The sequence below is a fragment of the Taudactylus pleione genome, unplaced genomic scaffold, assembly GCF_031769625.1.
Source record: "Taudactylus pleione unplaced genomic scaffold, aTauple2 ptg000505l, whole genome shotgun sequence".
NCBI classification, from domain to species: Eukaryota; Metazoa; Chordata; class Amphibia; order Anura; family Myobatrachidae; genus Taudactylus; species Taudactylus pleione.
The window spans coordinates 728,263-749,354 of NW_028284907.1; the positions used below are offsets into that span (position 1 = coordinate 728,263).

Sequence of the window (21,092 nt, forward strand, 5' to 3'; positions counted from 1 at the left end):
TTCTCGCTGTACACTAGTGATGTACACAGTGCTGTGTGTACCCCTATAATGGTGATTAGTGATAGAGAAGCCTAGTACAGTATGGCACGTCTCCTTCTCGCTGTACACTAGTGATATACATAGTGCTGTGTGTCCCCTATAATGGTGATTAGTGATAGAGAAGCCTAGTACAGTATGGCACGTCTCCTTCTCGCTGTACACTAGTGACGTACATAGTGCTGTGTGTCCCCTATAATGGTGATTAGTGATAGAGAAGCCTAGTACAGTATGGCACGTCTCCTCGCTGTACACTAGTGACATACATAGTGCTGTGTGTACCCTATAATGGTGATTAGTGATAGAGAAGCCTAGTACAGTATGGCACATCTCCTTCTCGCTGTACACTAGTGATATACATAGTGCTGTCTGTCACTATAATGGTGATTAGTGATAGAGAAGCCTAGTACAGTATGGCACGTCTCCTTCTCGCTGTACACTAGTGACGTACATAGTGCTGTGTGTCCTTTATAATGGTGATTAGTGATAGAGAAGCCAAGTGCAGTATGGCACGTCTCCTTCTCGCTGTACACTAGTGATGTACATAGTGCTGTGTGTACCCTATAATGGTGATTAGTGATAGAGAAGCCTAGTACAGTATGGCACATCTCCTTCTCGCTGTACACTAGTGATGTACATAGTGCTGTGTGTCCCCTATAATGGTGATTAGTGATAGAGAAGCCTAGTACAGTATGGCACATCTCCTTCTCGCTGTACCCTAATGACGTACATAGTGCTGTGTGTCCCCTATAATGGTGATTAGTGATAGAGTAGCCTAGTACAGTATGGCACGTCTCCTTCTCGCTGTACACTAGTGATGTACATAGTGCTGTGTGTACCCTATAATGGTGATTAGTGATAGAGAAGCCTAGTACAGTATGGCACGTCTCCTTCTCGCTGTACCCTAGTGATGTACATAGTACTGTATGTCCCCTATAATGGTGATTAGTGATAGAGAAGCCTAGTACAGTATGGCATGTCTCCTCGCTGTACACTAGTGACATACATAGTGCTGTGTGTACCCTATAATGGTGATTAGTGATAGAGTAGCCTAGTACAGTATGGCACGTCTCCTTCTCGCTGTACACTAGTGATGTACATAGTGCTGTGTGTACCCTATAATGGTGATTAGTGATAGAGAAGCCTAGTACAGTATGGCACGTCTCCTTCTCGCTGTACACTAGTGACGTACGTAGTGCTGTGTGTACCTTATAATGGTGATTAGTGATAGAGAAGCCTAGTACAGTATGGCACGTCTCCTTCTCGCTGTACACTAGTGATGTACATAGTGCTGTGTGTAACCTATAATGGTGATTAGTGATAGAGTAGCCTAGTACAGTATGGCACATCTCCTTCTCGCTGTACCCTAGTGACGTACATAGTGCTGTGTGTACCCTATTATGGTGATTAGTGATAGAGAAGCCTAGTACAGTATGGCACTTCTCCTTCTCGCTGTACACTAGTGACGTACATAGTGCTGTGTGTCCCCTATAATGGTGATTAGTGATAGAGAAGCCTAGTACAGTATGGCACATCTCCTTCTCGCTGTACCCTGGTGATGTACATAGTGCTGTGTGTACCCTATAATGGTGATTAGTGATAGAGAAGCCTAGTACAGTATGGCACGTCTCCATCTCGCTGTACACTAGTGACGTACATAGTGCTGTGTGTACCCCTATAATGGTGATTAGTGATAGAGAAGCCTAGTACAGTATGGCACGTCTCCTTCTCGCTGTACCCTGGTGACGTACATAGTGCTGTGTGACCCCTATAATAGTGATTAGTGAGAGAAGCCTAGTACAGTATGGCACGTCTCCTTCTCGCTGTACCCTGGTGATGTACATAGTGCTGTGTGTACCCTATAATGGTGATTAGTGAGAGAAGCCTAGTACAGTATGGCACGTCTCCTTCTCGCTGTACACTAGTGACGTACGTAGTGCTGTGTGTCCCCTATAATGGTGATTAGTGATTGAGAAGCCTAGTACAGTATGGCACGTCTCCTTCTCGTTGTACACTAGTGATGTACATAGTGCTGTGTGACCCCTATAATGGTGATTAGAGAGAGAAGCCTAGTACAGTATGGCACAACTCCTTCTCGCTGTACACTAGAGATGTACATAGTGCTGTGTGTACCCTATAAAGGTGATTAGTGATAGAGAAGCCTAGTACAGTATGGCACGTCTCCTTCTCGCTGTACACTAGTGATGTACACAGTGCTGTGTGTACCCCTATAATGGTGATTAGAGATAGAGAAGCCTAGTACAGTATGGCACATCTCCTTCTCGCTGTACACTAGTGATGTACACAGTGCTGTGTGTACCCTATAATGGTGATTAGTGATAGAGAAACCTAGTACAGTATGGCACTTCTCCTTCTCGCTGTACACTAGTGATGTACATAGTGCTGTGTGTACCCTATAATGGTGATTAGTGATAGAGAAGCCTAGTACAGTATGGCACGTCTCCTTCTCGCTGTACATTAGTGATGTACACAGTGCTGTGTGTACCCCTATAATGGTGATTAGTGATAGAGAAGCCTAGTACAGTATGGCACGTCTCCTTCTCGCTGTACACTAGTGATGTACACAGTGCTGTGTGTACCCCTATAATGGTGATTAGTGATAGAGAAGCCTAGTACAGTATGGCACGTCTCATTCTCGCTGTACACTAGTGATATACATAGTGCTGTGTGTCCCCTATAATGGTGATTAGTGATAGAGAAGCCTAGTACAGTATGGCACGTCTCCTTCTCGCTGTACACTAGTGACGTACATAGTGCTGTGTGTCCCTTATAATGGTGATTAGTGATAGAGAAGCCTAGTACAGTATGGCACGTCTCCTTCTCGCTGTACACTAGTGATGTACATAGTGCTGTGTGTACCCTATAATGGTGATTAGTGATAGAGAAGCCTAGTACAGTATGGCACATCTCCTTCTCGCTATACACTAGTGATGTACATAGTGCTGTGTGTCCCGTATAATGGTGATTAGTGATAGAGAAGCCTAGTACAGTATGGCACATCTCCTTCTCGCTGTACCCTAATGACGTACATAGTGCTGTGTGTCCCCTATAATGGTGATTAGTGATAGAGAAGCCTAGTACAGTATGGCACGTCTCCTTCTCGCTGTACACTAGTGATGTACACAGTGCTGTGTGTACCCCTATAATGGTGATTAGTGATAGAGAAGCCTAGTACAGTATGGCACATCTCCTTCTCGCTGTACACTAGTGATGTACACAGTGCTGTGTGTACCCTATAATGTTGATTAGTGATAGAGAAACCTAGTACAGTATGGCACGTCTCCTTCTCGCTGTACACTAGTGATGTACATAGTGCTGTGTGTACCCTATAATGGTGAATAGTGATAGAGAAGCCTAGTACAGTATGGCACGTCTCCTTCTCGCTGTACACTAGTGATGTACACAGTGCTGTGTGTACCCCTATAATGGTGATTAGTGATAGAGAAGCCTAGTACAGTATGGCACGTCTCCTTCTCGCTGTACACTAGTGATGTACACAGTGCTGTGTGTACCCCTATAATGGTGATTAGTGATAGAGAAGCCTAGTACAGTATGGCACGTCTCCTTCTCGCTGTACACTAGTGATATACATAGTGCTGTGTGTCCCCTATAATGGTGATTAGTGATAGAGAAGCCTAGTACAGTATGGCACGTCTCCTTCTCGCTGTACACTAGTGACGTACATAGTGCTGTGTGTCCCCTATAATGGTGATTAGTGATAGAGAAGCCTAGTACAGTATGGCACGTCTCCTCGCTGTACACTAGAGACATACATAGTGCTGTGTGTACCCTATAATGGTGATTAGTGATAGAGAAGCCTAGTACAGTATGGCACATCTCCTTCTCGCTGTACACTAGTGATATACATAGTGCTGTCTGTCCCTATAATGGTGATTAGTGATAGAGAAGCCTAGTACAGTATGGCACGTCTCCTTCTCGCTGTACACTAGTGAAGTACATAGTGCTGTGTGTCCCTTATAATGGTGATTAGTGATAGAGAAGCCAAGTGCAGTATGGCACGTCTCCTTCTCGCTGTACACTAGTGATGTACATAGTGCTGTGTGTACCCTATAATGGTGATTAGTGATAGAGAAGCCTAGTACAGTATGGCACATCTCCTTCTCGCTGTACACTAGTGATGTACATAGTGCTGTGTGTCCCCTATAATGGTGATTAGTGATAGAGAAGCCTAGTACAGTATGGCACATCTCCTTCTCGCTGTACCCTAATGACGTACATAGTGCTGTGTGTCCCCTATAATGGTGATTAGTGATAGAGTAGCCTAGTACAGTATGGCACGTCTCCTTCTCGCTGTACACTAGTGATGTACATAGTGCTGTGTGTACCCTATAATGGTGATTAGTGATAGAGAAGCCTAGTACAGTATGGCACGTCTCCTTCTCGCTGTACCCTAGTGATGTACATAGTACTGTATGTCCCCTATAATGGTGATTAGTGATAGAGAAGCCTAGTACAGTATGGCATGTCTCCTCGCTGTACACTAGTGACATACATAGTGCTGTGTGTACCCTATAATGGTGATTAGTGATAGAGTAGCCTAGTACAGTATGGCACGTCTCCTTCTCGCTGTACACTAGTGATGTACATAGTGCTGTGTGTACCCTATAATGGTGATTAGTGATAGAGAAGCCTAGTACAGTATGGCACGTCTCCTTCTCGCTGTACACTAGTGTTGTACGTAGTGCTGTGTGTACCTTATAATGGTGATTAGTGATAGAGAAGCCTAGTACAGTATGGCACGTCTCCTTCTCGCTGTACACTAGTGATGTACATAGTGCTGTGTGTAACCTATAATGGTGATTAGTGATAGAGTAGCCTAGTACAGTATGGCACATCTCCTTCTCGCTGTACCCTAGTGACGTACATAGTGCTGTGTGTACCCTATAATGGTGATTAGTGATAGAGAAGCCTAGTACAGTATGGCACATCTCCTTCTCGCTGTACCCTGGTGATGTACATAGTGCTGTGTGTACCCTATAATGGTGATTAGTGATAGAGAAGCCTAGTACAGTATAGCACGTCTCCTTCTCGCTGTTCACTAGTGGCGTACATAGTGCTGTGTGTACCTTATAATGGTGATTAGTGATAGAGAAGCCTAGTACAGTATGGCACGTCTCCTTCTCGCTGTACACTAGTGATGTACATAGTGCTGTGTGTACCCTATAATGGTGATTAGTGATAGAGAAACCTAGTACAGTATGGCACGTTTCCTTCTCGCTGTACACTACTGATATACATAGTGCTGTATGTCCCCTATAATGGTGATTAGTGATAGAGAAGCCTAGTACAGTATGGCATGTCTCCTCGCTGTACACTAGTGACATACATAGTGCTGTGTGTACCCTATAATGGTGATTAGTGATAGAGTAGCCTAGTACAGTATGGCACGTCTCCTTCTCGCTGTACACTAGTGATGTACATAGTGCTGTGTGTACCCTATAATGGTGATTAGTGATAGAGAAGCCTAGTACAGTATGGCACGTCTCCTTCTCGCTGTACACTAGTGACGTACGAAGTGCTGTGTGTACCTTATAATGGTGATTAGTGATAGAGAAGCCTAGTACAGTATGGCACGTCTCCTTCTCGCTGTACACTAGTGATGTACATAGTGCTGTGTGTAACCTATAATGGTGATTAGTGATAGAGTAGCCTAGTACAGTATGGCACGTCTCCTTCTCGCTGTACCCTAGTGACGTACATAGTGCTGTGTGTACCCTATTATGGTGATTAGTGATAGAGAAGCCTAGTACAGTATGGCACTTCTCCTTCTCGCTGTACACTAGTGACGTACATAGTGCTGTGTGTCCCCTATAATGGTGATTAGTGATAGAGAAGCCTAGTACAGTATGGCACATCTCCTTCTCGCTGTACCCTGGTGATGTACATAGTGCTGTGTGTACCCTATAATGGTGATTAGTGATAGAGAAGCCTAGTACAGTATGGCACGTCTCCATCTCGCTGTACACTAGTGACGTACATAGTGCTGTGTGTCCCCTATTATGGTGATTAGTGATAGAGAAGCCTAGTACAGTATAGCACGTCTCCTTCTCGCTGTTCACTAGTGGCGTACATAGTGCTGTGTGTACCTTATAATGGTGATTAGTGATAGAGAAGCCTAGTACAGTATGGCACGTCTCCTTCTCGCTGTACACTAGTGATGTACACAGTGCTGTGTGTACCCCTATAATGGTGATTAGAGATAGAGAAGCCTAGTACAGTATGGCACATCTCCTTCTCGCTGTACACTAGTGATGTACACAGTGCTGTGTGTACCCTATAATGGTGATTAGTGATAGAGAAACCTAGTACAGTATGGCACTTCTCCTTCTCGCTGTACACTAGTGATGTACATAGTGCTGTGTGTACCCTATAATGGTGATTAGTGATAGAGAAGCCTAGTACAGTATGGCACGTCTCCTTCTCGCTGTACATTAGTGATGTACACAGTGCTGTGTGTACCCCTATAATGGTGATTAGTGATAGAGAAGCCTAGTACAGTATGGCACGTCTCCTTCTCGCTGTACACTAGTGATGTACACAGTGCTGTGTGTACCCCTATAATGGTGATTAGTGATAGAGAAGCCTAGTACAGTATGGCACGTCTCATTCTCGCTGTACACTAGTGATATACATAGTGCTGTGTGTCCCCTATAATGGTGATTAGTGATAGAGAAGCCTAGTACAGTATGGCACGTCTCCTTCTCGCTGTACACTAGTGACGTACATAGTGCTGTGTGTCCCTTATAATGGTGATTAGTGATAGAGAAGCCTAGTACAGTATGGCACGTCTCCTTCTCGCTGTACACTAGTGATGTACATAGTGCTGTGTGTACCCTATAATGGTGATTAGTGATAGAGAAGCCTAGTACAGTATGGCACATCTCCTTCTCGCTATACACTAGTGATGTACATAGTGCTGTATGTCCCGTATAATGGTGATTAGTGATAGAGAAGCCTAGTACAGTATGGCACATCTCCTTCTCGCTGTACCCTAATGACGTACATAGTGCTGTGTGTCCCCTATAATGGTGATTATTGATAGAGAAGCCTAGTACAGTATGGCACGTCTCCTTCTCGCTGTACACTAGTGATGTACACAGTGCTGTGTGTACCCCTATAATGGTGATTAGTGATAGAGAAGCCTAGTACAGTATGGCACATCTCCTCGCTGTATACTAGTGATGTACACAGTGCTGTGTGTACCCTATAATGGTGATTAGTGATAGAGAAACCTAGTACAGTATGGCACGTCTCCTTCTCGCTGTACACTAGTGATGTACATAGTGCTGTGTGTACCCTATAATGGTGAATAGTGATAGAGAAGCCTAGTACAGTATGGCACGTCTCCTTCTCGCTGTACACTAGTGATGTACACAGTGCTGTGTGTACCCCTATAATGGTGATTAGTGATAGAGAAGCCTAGTACAGTATGGCACGTCTCCTTCTCGCTGTACACTAGTGATGTACACAGTGCTGTGTGTACCCCTATAATGGTGATTAGTGATAGAGAAGCCTAGTACAGTATGGCACGTCTCCTTCTCGCTGTACACTAGTGATATACATAGTGCTGTGTGTCCCCTATAATGGTGATTAGTGATAGAGAAGCCTAGTACAGTATGGCACGTCTCCTTCTCGCTGTACACTAGTGACGTACATAGTGCTGTGTGTCCCCTATAATGGTGATTAGTGATAGAGAAGCCTAGTACAGTATGGCACGTCTCCTCGCTGTACACTAGTGACATACATAGTGCTGTGTGTACCCTATAATGGTGATTAGTGATAGAGAAGCCTAGTACAGTATGGCACATCTCCTTCTCGCTGTACACTAGTGATATACATAGTGCTGTCTGTCCCTATAATGGTGATTAGTGATAGAGAAGCCTAGTACAGTATGGCACGTCTCCTTCTCGCTGTACACTAGTGACGTACATAATGCTGTGTGTCCCTTATAATGGTGATTAGTGATAGAGAAGCCAAGTGCAGTATGGCACGTCTCCTTCTCGCTGTACACTATTGATGTACATAGTGCTGTGTGTACCCTATAATGGTGATTAGTGATAGAGAAGCCTAGTACAGTATGGCACATCTCCTTCTCGCTGTACACTAGTGATGTACATAGTGCTGTGTGTCCCCTATAATGGTGATTAGTGATAGAGAAGCCTAGTACAGTATGGCACATCTCCTTCTCGCTGTACCCTAATGACGTACATAGTGCTGTGTGTCCCCTATAATGGTGATTAGTGATAGAGTAGCCTAGTACAGTATGGCACGTCTCCTTCTCGCTGTACACTAGTGATGTACATAGTGCTGTGTGTACCCTATAATGGTGATTAGTGATAGAGAAGCCTAGTACAGTATGGCACGTCTCCTTCTCGCTGTACCCTAGTGATGTACATAGTACTGTATGTCCCCTATAATGGTGATTAGTGATAGAGAAGCCTAGTACAGTATGGCATGTCTCCTCGCTGTACACTAGTGACATACATAGTGCTGTGTGTACCCTATAATGGTGATTAGTGATAGAGTAGCCTAGTACAGTATGGCACGTCTCCTTCTCGCTGTACACTAGTGATGTACATAGTGCTGTGTGTACCCTATAATGGTGATTAGTGATAGAGAAGCCTAGTACAGTATGGCACGTCTCCTTCTCGCTGTACACTAGTGACGTACGTAGTGCTGTGTGTACCTTATAATGGTGATTAGTGATAGAGAAGCCTAGTACAGTATGGCACGTCTCCTTCTCGCTGTACACTAGTGATGTACATAGTGCTGTGTGTAACCTATAATGGTGATTAGTGATAGAGTAGCCTAGTACAGTATGGCACATCTCCTTCTCGCTGTACCCTAGTGACGTACATAGTGCTGTGTGTACCCTATTATGGTGATTAGTGATAGAGAAGCCTAGTACAGTATGGCACTTCTCCTTCTCGCTGTACACTAGTGACGTACATAGTGCTGTGTGTCCCCTATAATGGTGATTAGTGATAGAGAAGCCTAGTACAGTATGGCACATCTCCTTCTCGCTGTACCCTGGTGATGTACATAGTGCTGTGTGTACCCTATAATGGTGATTAGTGATAGAGAAGCCTAGTACAGTATGGCACGTCTCCATCTCGCTGTACACTAGTGACGTACATAGTGCTGTGTGTCCCCTATTATGGTGATTAGTGATAGAGAAGCCTAGTACAGTATAGCACGTCTCCTTCTCGCTGTTCACTAGTGGCGTACATAGTGCTGTGTGTACCTTATAATGGTGATTAGTGATAGAGAAGCCTAGTACAGTATGGCACGTCTCCTTCTCGCTGTACACTAGTGATGTACATAGTGCTGTGTGTACCCTATAATGGTGATTAGTGATAGAGAAACCTAGTACAGTATGGCACGTTTCCTTCTCGCTGTACACTACTGATATACATAGTGCTGTATGTCCCCTATAATGGTGATTAGTGATAGAGAAGCCTAGTACAGTATGGCATGTCTCCTCGCTGTACACTAGTGACATACATAGTGCTGTGTGTACCCTATAATGGTGATTAGTGATAGAGTAGCCTAGTACAGTATGGCACGTCTCCTTCTCGCTGTACACTAGTGATGTACTTAGTGCTGTGTGTACCCTATAATGGTGATTAGTGATAGAGAAGTCTAGTACAGTATGGCACGTCTCCTTCTCGCTGTACACTAGTGACGTACGTAGTGCTGTGTGTACCTTATAATGGTGATTAGTGATAGAGACGCCTAGTACAGTATGGCACGTCTCCTTCTCGCTGTACACTAGTGATGTACATAGTGCTGTGTGTAACCTATAATGGTGATTAGTGATAGAGTAGCCTAGTACAGTATGGCACGTCTCCTTCTCGCTGTACCCTAGTGACGTACATAGTGCTGTGTGTACCCTATTATGGTGATTAGTGATAGAGAAGCCTAGTACAGTATGGCACGTCTCCTTCTCGCTGTACACTAGTGACGTACATAGTGCTGTGTGTCCCCTATAATGGTGATTAGTGATAGAGAAGCCTAGTACAGTATGGCACATCTCCTTCTCGCTGTACCCTGGTGATGTACATAGTGCTGTGTGTACCCTATAATGGTGATTAGTGATAGAGAAGCCTAGTACAGTATGGCACGTCTCCATCTCGCTGTACACTAGTGACGTACATAGTGCTGTGTGTCCCCTATTATGGTGATTAGTGATAGAGAAGCCTAGTACAGTATAGCACGTCTCCTTCTCGCTGTTCACTAGTGGCGTACATAGTGCTGTGTGTACCTTATAATGGTGATTAGTGATAGAGAAGCCTAGTACAGTATGGCACGTCTCCTTCTCGCTGTACACTAGTGATGTACATAGTGCTGTTTGTACCCTATAATGGTGATTAGTGATAGAGAAACCTAGTACAGTATGGCACGTTTCCTTCTCGCTGTACACTACTGATATACATAGTGCTGTGTGTACCCTATAATGGTGATTAGTGATAGAGAAGCCTAGTACAGTATGGCACGTCTCCTTCTCGCTATACACTAGTGACGTACATAGTGCTTAGTGTCCCCTATAATGGTGATTAGTGATAGAGAAGCCTCGTACAGTATGGCACATCTCCTTCTCGCTGTACCCTAATGACGTACATAGTGCTGTGTGTCCCCTATAATGGTGATTAGTGATAGAGTAGCCTAGTACAGTATGGCACATCTCCTTCTCGCTGTACCCTGGTGATGTACATAGTACTGTATGTCCCCTATAATGGTGATTAGTGATAGAGAAGCCTAGTACAGTATGGCACATCTCCTTCTCGCTGTACCCTAGTGACGTACATAGTGCTGTGTGTCCCCTATAATGGTGATTAGTGATAGAGAAGCCTAGTACAGTATGGCACTTCTCCTTCTCGCTGTACACTAGTGACGTACATAGTGCTGTGTGTCCCCTATAATGGTGATTAGTGATAGAGAAGCCTAGAACAGTATGGCACGTCTCCTTCTCGCTGTACCCTAGTGACGTACATAGTGCTGTGTGTCCCCTATAATGGTGATTAGTGATAGAGAAGCCTAGTACAGTATGGCACGTCTCCTTCTCGCTGTACACTAGTGATGTACATAGTGCTGTGTGTACCCTATAATGGTGATTAGTGATAGAGAAACCTAGTACAGTATGGCACGTTTCCTTCTCGCTGTACACTACTGATATACATAGTGCTGTGTGTACCCTATAATGGTGATTAGTGATAGAGAAGCCTAGTACAGTATGGCACGTCTCCTTCTCGCTATACACTAGTGACGTACATAGTGCTTAGTGTCCCCTATAATGGTGATTAGTGATAGAGAAGCCTAGTACAGTATGGCACGTCTCCTTCTCGCTGTACCCTAATGACGTACATAGTGCTGTGTGTCCCCTATAATGGTGATTAGTGATAGAGTAGCCTAGTACAGTATGGCACATCTCCTTCTCGCTGTACCCTGGTGATGTACATAGTACTGTATGTCCCCTATAATGGTGATTAGTGATAGAGAAGCCTAGTACAGTATGGCACGTCTCCTTCTCGCTGTACCCTAGTGACGTACATAGTGCTGTGTGTCCCCTATAATGGTGATTAGTGATAGAGAAGCCTAGTACAGTATGGCACATCTCCTTCTCGCTGTACCCTGGTGATGTACATAGTGCTGTGTGTACCCTATAATGGTGATTAGTGATAGAGAAGCCTAGTACAGTATGGCACGTCTCCTTCTCGCTATACACTAGTGACGTATATAGTGCTGTGTGTCCCCTATTATGGTGATTAGTGATAGAGAAGCCTAGTACTGTATGGCACGTCTTCTTCTTGCTGTACACTAGTGACGTACATAGTGCTGTGTGTACCCTATAATGGTGATTAGTGATAGAGATGCCTAGTACAGTATGGCACGTCTCCTTCTCGCTGTACCCTAGTGACATACATAGTGCTGTGTGTCCCCTATAATGGTGATTAGTGATAAAGAAGCCTAGTACAGTATGACACGTCTCCTTCTCGCTATACACTAGTGACGTACATAGTGCTGTGTGTCCCCTATAATGGTGATTAGTGATAGAGAAGCTTAGTACAGTATGGCACGTCTCCTTCTTGCTGTACACTAGTGACATTCATAGTGCTGTGTGTCCCTATAATGGTGATTAGTGATAGAGAAGCCTAGTACAGTATGGCACGTCTCCTTCTAGCTGTACACTAGTGATATACATAGTGCTGTGTGTACCCTATAATGGTGATTAGTGATAGAGAAGCCTAGTACAGTATGGCACGTCTCCTTCTCGCTGTACACTAGTGATGTACATAGTGCTGTGTGTACCCTATGATTGTGATTAGTGATAGAGAAGCCTAGTACAGTATGGCATGTCTCCTTCTCGCTGTAGACTAGTGACATACGTAGTGCTGTGTGTCCCCTATAATGGTGATTAGTGATAGAGGAGCCTAGTACAGTATGGCACGTCTCCTTCTCGCTGTACACTAGTGACGTACATAGGACTGTGTGTGATGTGTGTCATGTAATAGTGGGAACAAGCCTTAGGAGTAAATACTTTACAGACATATCTTACCCAGAAGCAGATTGGTCAGCAGGAAAGGGCCCAGGTGGTTGGTGGCAAATGAGACCTCTAGTCCTTCTTCTGTAATGCCGTAGGGTAGTCCTGAAATCACATCATTCACATGTGTTAAATATTTGGTGAGCACAAGAGAGATATATCTATCTATCTATCTATCTATCTATCTATCTATCTATCTATCTATCTATCTATCTATCTATATATATATATATATATATATTGTGATAGGATCACTGGTAAAGTGGTCTGTGACAGGGACATTTATCCCAGATTCCTGTCTCATGTGTTTAAATCCCCAGGAGAAAGTTTGCAGTGTAGCAGGCTTGAGTCTCGGCTTTTTGAAATGCCGGTTTGGGACCTGGGGGTTGTGGGTGAGAGGAGAGGGAGGGCTCCACCCACAGCCACTCCAGGTTTTGGTTCTCGCAGCCTGGTAACAGGCTTAATAGGGTTTCCACCTGAGAGTGGCCAATATAAGCCTAGTGTGTTGAGGGCTGATTGTCTCACCTGGGAGAGCAGACAGGGAGTTTGCTCAGAGACACTGGAAAAACCTAACAGTGAGTGTTGTGCTGTGCTTTGTTTGCTGGTGAGGGCATTAGGCCCTGCCAGGTTCTGGTAGTGAGGGAACTACCTGTGAAGTTAGTGCCCCGACAGGGCTAGGATTTATGTTTATGTTTTCTTTATGTTATTTCTGACATTGTACAATAAAGACTGGCGCCGACCAGCTTGTGCTTGCATCCAGACTGGTGTGCTGCTCCCATGCTGCTGTGAGTGTGTGTAAGGAAGGAGTCCTCTACCCAGGAGAGGGACCCCCTAGCCTGACTGTGTCACAATATATATATAAATATATATATATATATATATATATATAAATATATATATATATATATATATATATATATTCCATAGACATAAAACCTTACAGTGTCACATGTCCCATTGAGTTTTCTAAGACATGATCTGAAATTTCACAAAACCTATTGAATTTGTGCCACTCAAACTAATAAAAGCAATGCAATTCTGATCATTAAGGCTGACAGTGAAATCTCGGCATAGGACTAATGGTAGGCGTCAAAATACCGACGCCTATCAGCCCCATGCCACAACCCCGATGGCCGGTATACCGAACGTAGGTAAGCCGGGCATCGGGAGCACTTAGCTATGGGGGGAGGGTTTAGTTTGGGGACTGCCGGGGGGACTTTGAGTGAGGCACCCCCCCGGGAGGGTTAGGTTTAGGGAGTGGGGGTTTACGGCCGAGCCAGTAAGGGGAGGAGGGTTAGGGCTGAGGCACTAAGGGGAGGAGGGTTAGGGCCGAGGCACTAAGGGGAGGAGGGTTAGGGCCGAGGCACTAAGGGGAGGAGGGTTAGGGCCGAGGCACTAGGGGGGGCGAGGTTAGGGTTAGGCACTAGGGGGGGCGAGGTTAGGGTTAGGCACTAGGGGGGCGAGGTTAGGGTTAGGCACTAGGGTGGGCGAGGTTAGTCTTAGGCACTAGGGGCGAGGTTAGTCTTAGGCACTAGGGGTGAGGTTAGTCTTAGGCACTAGGGGCGCGGTTAGTGTTAGGCACTAGGGGGGGCGAGGTTAGTCTTAGGCACTAGTGGGGGAGGTTAGGGTTAGGCACTAGTGGGGGAGGTTAGGGTTAGGCACTAGTGGGGGAGGTTAGGGTTAGGCACTAGGGGGGGCGAGGTTAGGGTTTGGCACTAGGGGGGGCGAGGTTAGTCTTAGGCACTAGGGGGGGCGAGGTTAGTCTTAGGCACTAGGGGGGGGCGAGGTTAGGGTTAGGCACTGGGGGGGCGAGGTTAGGGTTAGGCACTAGGGGGGGCGAGGTTAGGGTTAGGCACTAGGGGGGGCGAGGTTAGGGTTAGGCACTAGGGGGGTGAGGTTAGGGTTAGGCACTGGGGGGGCGAGGTTAGGGTTAGGCACTAGGGGGGGCGAGGTTAGTCTTAGGCACTAGGGGGGGCGAGGTTAGGGGAAGGCACTAGGGGGGGCGAGGTCAGGGTTAGGCACTAGGGGGGGCGAGGTTAGGGTTAGGCACTGGGGGGGCGAGGTTAGGGTTAGGCTCTAGGGGGGGGCGAGGTTAGTCTTAGGCACTAAGGGGGGCGAGGTTAGTCTTAGGCACTAGGGGCGAGGTTAGGGTTAGGCACTAGGGGGGGCGAGGTTAGTCTTAGGCACTAGGGGGGGGCGAGGTTAGTCTTAGGCACTAGGGGCGAGGTTAGGGTTAGGCACTAGTGGGGGAGGTTAGGGTTAGGCACTAGTGGGGGAGGTTAGGGTTAGGCACTTGGGGGGGTGAGGTTAGGGTTAGGCACTAGGGGGGCGAGGTTAGGGTTAGGCACTAGGGGGGGCAAGTTTAGGGTTAGGCACTAAGGGGGGCGAGGTTAGGGTTAGGCACTAGGGGGGGGTGAGGTTAGGGTTAGGCACTAGGGGGGGCGAGGTTAGTCTTAGGCACTAGGGGGGGCGAGGTTAGGGCTAGGCACTAGGGGGGCGAGGTTAGGGTTAGGCACTAGGGGGGGCAAGTTTAGGGTTAGGCACTAAGGGGGGCGAGGTTAGGGTTAGGCACTAGGGGGGGGTGAGGTTAGGGTTAGGCACTAGGGGGGGCGAGGTTAGTCTTAGGCACTAGGGGGGGCGAGGTTAGGGCTAGGCACTAGGGGGGGCGAGGTTAGGGTTAGGCACTAGGGGGGGCGAGGTTAGGGTTAGGCACTAGGGGGGGGCGAGGTTAGGGTTAGGCACTAGGGGGGGCGAGGTTAGGGTTAGGCACTAGGGGGGGTGAGGTTAGGGTTAGGCACTGGGGGGGTGAGGTTAGGGTTAGGCTCTAGGGGGGGGCGAGGTTAGTCTTAGGCACTAGGGGGGGCGAGGTTAGTCTTAGGCACTAGGGGCGAGGTTAGGGTTAGGCACTAGGGGGGGCGAGGTTAGTCTTAGGCACTAGGGGGGGGCGAGGTTAGTCTTAGGCACTAGGGGCGAGGTTAGGGTTAGGCACTAGTGGGGGAGGTTAGGGTTAGGCACTAGTGGGGGAGGTTAGGGTTAGGCACTAGGGGGGGCGAGGTTAGGGTTAGGCACTAGGGGGGGCAAGTTTAGGGTTAGGCACTAGGGGGGGCGAGGTTAGGGTTAGGGACTAGGGGGGGCAAGTTTAGGGTTAGGCACTAGGGGGGGCGAGTTTAGGGTTAGGCACTAGGGGGGGCGAGGTTAGGGTCAGGCACTAGTGGGGGAGGTTAGGGTTAGGCATCCCTAAGCGGGGGCTAGGGATAGGAGGGAGAAAGGGGAGGGTTAGGCGTGTTAATTACCTGAGTCAGGATCTTCAGACGCCGTCCTTCCTGCATCGGTATTTCTTCAGACGGGCTTAGGTCTGATGGCGATTCATGCCAATTTCAGAGTACACACATGCAGTTTAGGCAACTGAGGTCTGAGCAGTTATGTGGCTCCTACATCCCACTCAGGCCCTGATTTAGAGTCGGACGCTCTGACAGAGCGATCGCTCTGAATCTGGGCCGGCCTTCTTGTTTTTTAGAGTGGCCTCCTGGCCCCTCGCATAGCTGTGGGTGAATCAGGTCCTCAGTGCCCACAATCTTCCTATTCAGTCACCACAACAAGCTCACTGGGTTCTAACATCCTTCTCACTCCATACTGTACATCCATCTAATTTATTATACACATTCAGCTCCCTAATTGCTAAATCTATTATACTCTGTCTATGCATGTACACTATCTGTGCCTCCATGCTGCTATAACTTCCCCAATCCCTACAGCTGTGTATACATGTACACTATCTTCTCCTCCATGCTGCTATAACTTCCCCAATCCCTACAGCTGTGTATACATGTACACTATCTTCTCCTCCATGCTGCTATAACTTCCCCAATCCCTACAGCTGTGTATACATGTACACTATCTTCTCCTCCATGCTGCTATAACTTCCCCAATCCCTACAGCTGTGTATACATGTACACTATCTGTGCCTCTATGCTGCTATAACATCCCCAATCCCTACAGCTGTGTATACATGTACACTATCTGTGCCTCCATGCTGCTATAACTTCCCCAATCCCTACAGCTGTGTATACATGTACACTATCTGTGCCTCCATGCTGCTATAACTTCCCCAATCCCTACAGCTGTGTATACATGTACACTATATTCTCCTCCATGCTGCTATAACATCCCCAATCCCTACAGCTGTGTATACATGTACACTATATTCTCCTCCATGCTGCTATAACTTCCCCAATCCCTACAGCTGTGTATGCATGTACACTATATTCCCCTCCATGCTGCTATAACATCCCCAATCCCTACAGCTGTGTATACATGTACACTATCTGTGCCTCCATGCTGCTATAACTTCCCCAATCCCTACAGCTGTGTATACATGTACACTATCTGTGCCTCCATGCTGCTATAACTTCCCCAATCCCTACAGCTGTGTATACATGTACACTATATTCTCCTCCATGCTGCTATAACATCCCCAATCCCTACAGCTGTGTATACATGTACACTATATTCTCCTCCATGCTGCTATAACTTCCCCAATCCCTACAGCTGTGTATGCATGTACACTATATTCCCCTCCATGCTGCTATAACATCCCCAATCCCTACAGCTGTGTATACATGTACACTATCTGTGCCTCCATGCTGCTATAACTTCCCCAATCCCTACAGCTGTGTATACATGTACACTATCTGTGCCTCCATGCTGCTATAACTTCCCCAATCCCTACAGCTGTGTATACATGTACACTATATTCTCCTCCATGCTGCTATAACATCCCCAATCCCTACAGCTGTGTATACATGTACACTATATTCTCCTCCATGCTGCTATAACTTCCCCAATCCCTACAGCTGTGTATGCATGTACACTATATTCCCCTCCATGCTGCTATAACATCCCCAATCCCTACAGCTGTGTATACATGTACACTATCTGTGCCTCCATGCTGCTATAACTTCCCCAATCCCTACAGCTGTGTATACATGTACACTATCTGTGCCTCCATGCTGCTATAACTTCCCCAATCCCTACAGCTGTGTATACATGTACACTATATTCTCCTCCATGCTGCTATAACTTCCCCAATCCCTACAGCTGTGTGGTCTCCTAACTGTGCTAGTCTGCATGCCCTGATCTACACCAATGTCTTCCCCCATGTACACCGCCCTGTCTGCCTGCATCCATGCCACTGTGTCTCCTTCCATCTGCACCACTACCTTCCCCCCAGCCACGTCACTCTGTCTTCCCCTCATCTCTGCCACTCTTTCTTCTTCCATCTGCACCACTCTGTCCCCCCCACCATGCCACTCTGTCTCCCCTTCCCCATCCTGTACTAATCGGTCTTCCCCAATCCCTACTGATGTGTGTTCTCCCATTGTACTAGTCTGTATTCCTCATACACACCAATCTGTCTTCCCCCATCTGCACTGCTCTGTCTTCCCGCATACATGTCACTCTGTAGCCCCATCCACATTGCTCTGTTCTCCCAAACCATGCATCTCTGTCTCCCATGCATCCGCACCACTGTTTTCCATGCATTTGCATCACTTTGGCTCCTTCCCATCAGTGCTGCTTAATCTACCTCCCCCCCTCTCCATATCTATCTGCCCTCATCCACACTGCTCTGTTTCTTCCCATATCCACTCCACTCTTATCCCAACTGTGCAGCTCTATCTTCTGCTCAGACCTCAGTTGCATAGGCTGCATGTGTGTATTCCAATGAGCACACAATTATGTGAATTAGCAGCTCCACCATTTTGTGAGTGACAGCAATCTCACTATGCGAGAGTGCTGACTCTGCAGTTAACCACCGGGTGTGATGGCATACCATATCTGTATTACGCAAGGAACACATCCATTAAGGCGTCAGCCTTAATGATTGGAATCTCATTGCTTTTTTAAAAGTTTCAGTGGCACAAATGCAATACTGTAGGTTTTGTGAAATTTCAGATCATGTCTAAGAAGCCTTAATGGGACATATGAAACCGTACGTTTTTTTGTTTTTGGAATTTCATTGCTTTTTTTTTATAATTTATTAACCATCAGGGTTTTGATGAGCAAACCGGGCCACCTGCAGGGCAGAAGGACAACAAATAGGTACACTAACACAGGTGGAGGAGCGGACAGCACACAGGAGGTGTTTTGGGGGTGCAGAGGGAGAGACAGCTATGCACAGAAGCCTCAGCGGATGACAGAGGGACTCACTGGTGCTGGACATGCACCTGAGAAAATCTAATCAATAAGACACAGATGTTATCAGTGAGATCCATCCATGCATCTGTTAAAAAATTAACACAAGCAACATTGGGCTTTGGAGCCCCAGCGCTGCTTGTGCCAAATACAGAGGACGTAGGGGTCCCCTGTATTAAGCACAACCAGCACAAGGCTATTTAGAGCCAGTCCTGGTTGCCAAAATACAGGGGACAAACGATGTAAGGGTCCTCTTGAAAAAAATATAATTCTCCCATAGAGAACTCCAGAGGGGAGGCATGGTGTTTGAGGGGCTACACCTCAAAAGCTATGAGGTACCGAACTGAAATTTGGCATGGGCGGGTAGAACTGTCGGTCGGTGCTGCATGCCAAATTATACAGTTCTGTGTTTATATAGCACATATACAGTCAGGTCCATAAATATTGGGACATTGACAGAATTTTCATATTTTGGCCTCTAGTCACCACCACAATGGCTTTGAAATGAAACAAACAAGATGTGATTTACCTGCAGACTTTCAGACTTAATCTGAGGGTAATTACATCCAAATCAGGTGTCGCGGTGTAGGAATCACAACGGTTTCTATATGTGCCTCCCACTTTTTAAGGGGACAAAAGTAATGGGACAAACTAGACAATCCTAAATCTAAACTTTCACTTTTTAATACTTTGTTGCAAAACCTTTGCAGGCAATTACAGCCTGAAGTCTGGAACGCATAGACATCACCAGACGCTGGGTTTCATCCCTGGTGATGCTCTGCCAGGCCTCTACTGCAAATGTCTTCAGTTCCTGCTTGTTCTTGGGGCATTTTTCCTTCAGTTTTGTCTTCATCAAGTGAAATGCATGCTCAATCGGATTCAGGTCAGGGGATTGACTTGGCCATTGCATAACATTCCACTTTTTAGCCTTAAAAAACTCTTTGGTTGCTTTTGCAGAATGCTTCGGGTCATTGTCCATCTGCACTGTGAAGCACCGTCCAATGAGTTCTGAAGCATTTGACTGAATATGAGCATATAATATTGCCCGAAACACTTCAGAATTCATTCTGCTGCTTTTGTCAGCAGTCACATCATCAATAAATACAAGGGAACCAGTTCCATTGGCAGCCATACATGCCCAGGCCATGACACTACCACCACCATGCTTCACTGATGAGGTGGTATGTTTTGGATCATGAGCAGTTCCTTTCCTTCTCCATATTCTTCTCTTCCCATCACTCTGGTACAAGTTGATCTTTGTCTCATCTGTCCATAGGATGTTGTTCCAGAACTGTAATGGCTTTTTTAGATGTTGTTTGGCAAACTCTAATCTGGTCTTCCTGTTTTTGAGGCTCACCAATGGTTTACATCTTGTGGTGAACCCTCTATATTCACTCTTGTGAAGTCTTCTCTTGATTGTTGACTTTGACACATATACATCTACCAAATGCAAATGTCACACCTAGAATCAACTCCAGACCTTTTACCTGCTTAATTGATAATGAAATAACGAGGGAATAGACCACACCTGTCCATGAAATAGCTTTTAAGTTGATAGTCCCATTACTTTTGGCTCCTTAAAAAGTGGGAGGCACATATAGAAACCGTTGTAATTCCTACACCGTTCACCTGATTTGGATGTAATTACCCTCAAATTAAATCTGAAAGTCTGCAGGTAAAGCACATCTTGTTTGTTTCATTTCAAAGCCATTGTGGTGGTGACTAGAGGCCAAGATATGAAAATTCTGTCAATGTCCCAATATTTATGCACCTGACTGTATGTATACATAGCACACACGCATAATCAGGAAGTATCTGAGTTCAGTGTTTATATAGCATATATGCAGAGCCGGTTCTACCATTACGCATGGTACGCAGATGAGTAGGGTACGCGGAGTGGAGGGCGCCTCAGCTGCGACCATGCGGGCCGACTGTGTCTCTGTGACACAGCTGCATTGTGCGTGTAGCGCTGACCGGTTGGAGTTCGGTCAGCACTACACAGTGCCGAACACACAGCCGCCGGCAGCTGTGTGTTTTGATTAGCAGCCAATGAGAGTCAGTCAGGCTCTTGTTGGATACTGCGCCCACTGCCGGAGCCAGGCTGGAGCTTTCCGGCTCCCGCAGTGGGTAATGGGAGAGACGTCATGACGTCTCTCCCATAATGCAGAGCGGCCCGGCCCGGGAGGACGGACTGAGGAGCGGATGGCGGCGGGAGCGGGGATTCAGGTAAGTGGTTCTATTTTTATTACATGTGTGTCTACTCGGGAAGGGAGGAGGGGTT

The 21,092-nt window shown here is 46.5% G+C and overlaps 1 protein-coding gene across 1 annotated transcript in view; it reads right to left on the minus strand.

Annotated features, from left to right (window-relative positions):
• Positions 1-21,092, minus strand: part of LOC148501717 (retinol dehydrogenase 11-like) — a 121,882-nt gene that overhangs the window by 44,082 nt on the left and 56,708 nt on the right. The window contains exon 3 of the mRNA XM_088450059.1: positions 12,635-12,724. Coding sequence (XP_088306185.1) covers positions 12,635-12,724 — 90 coding nt within the window. The remainder of the gene's footprint in view (positions 1-12,634; positions 12,725-21,092) is intronic.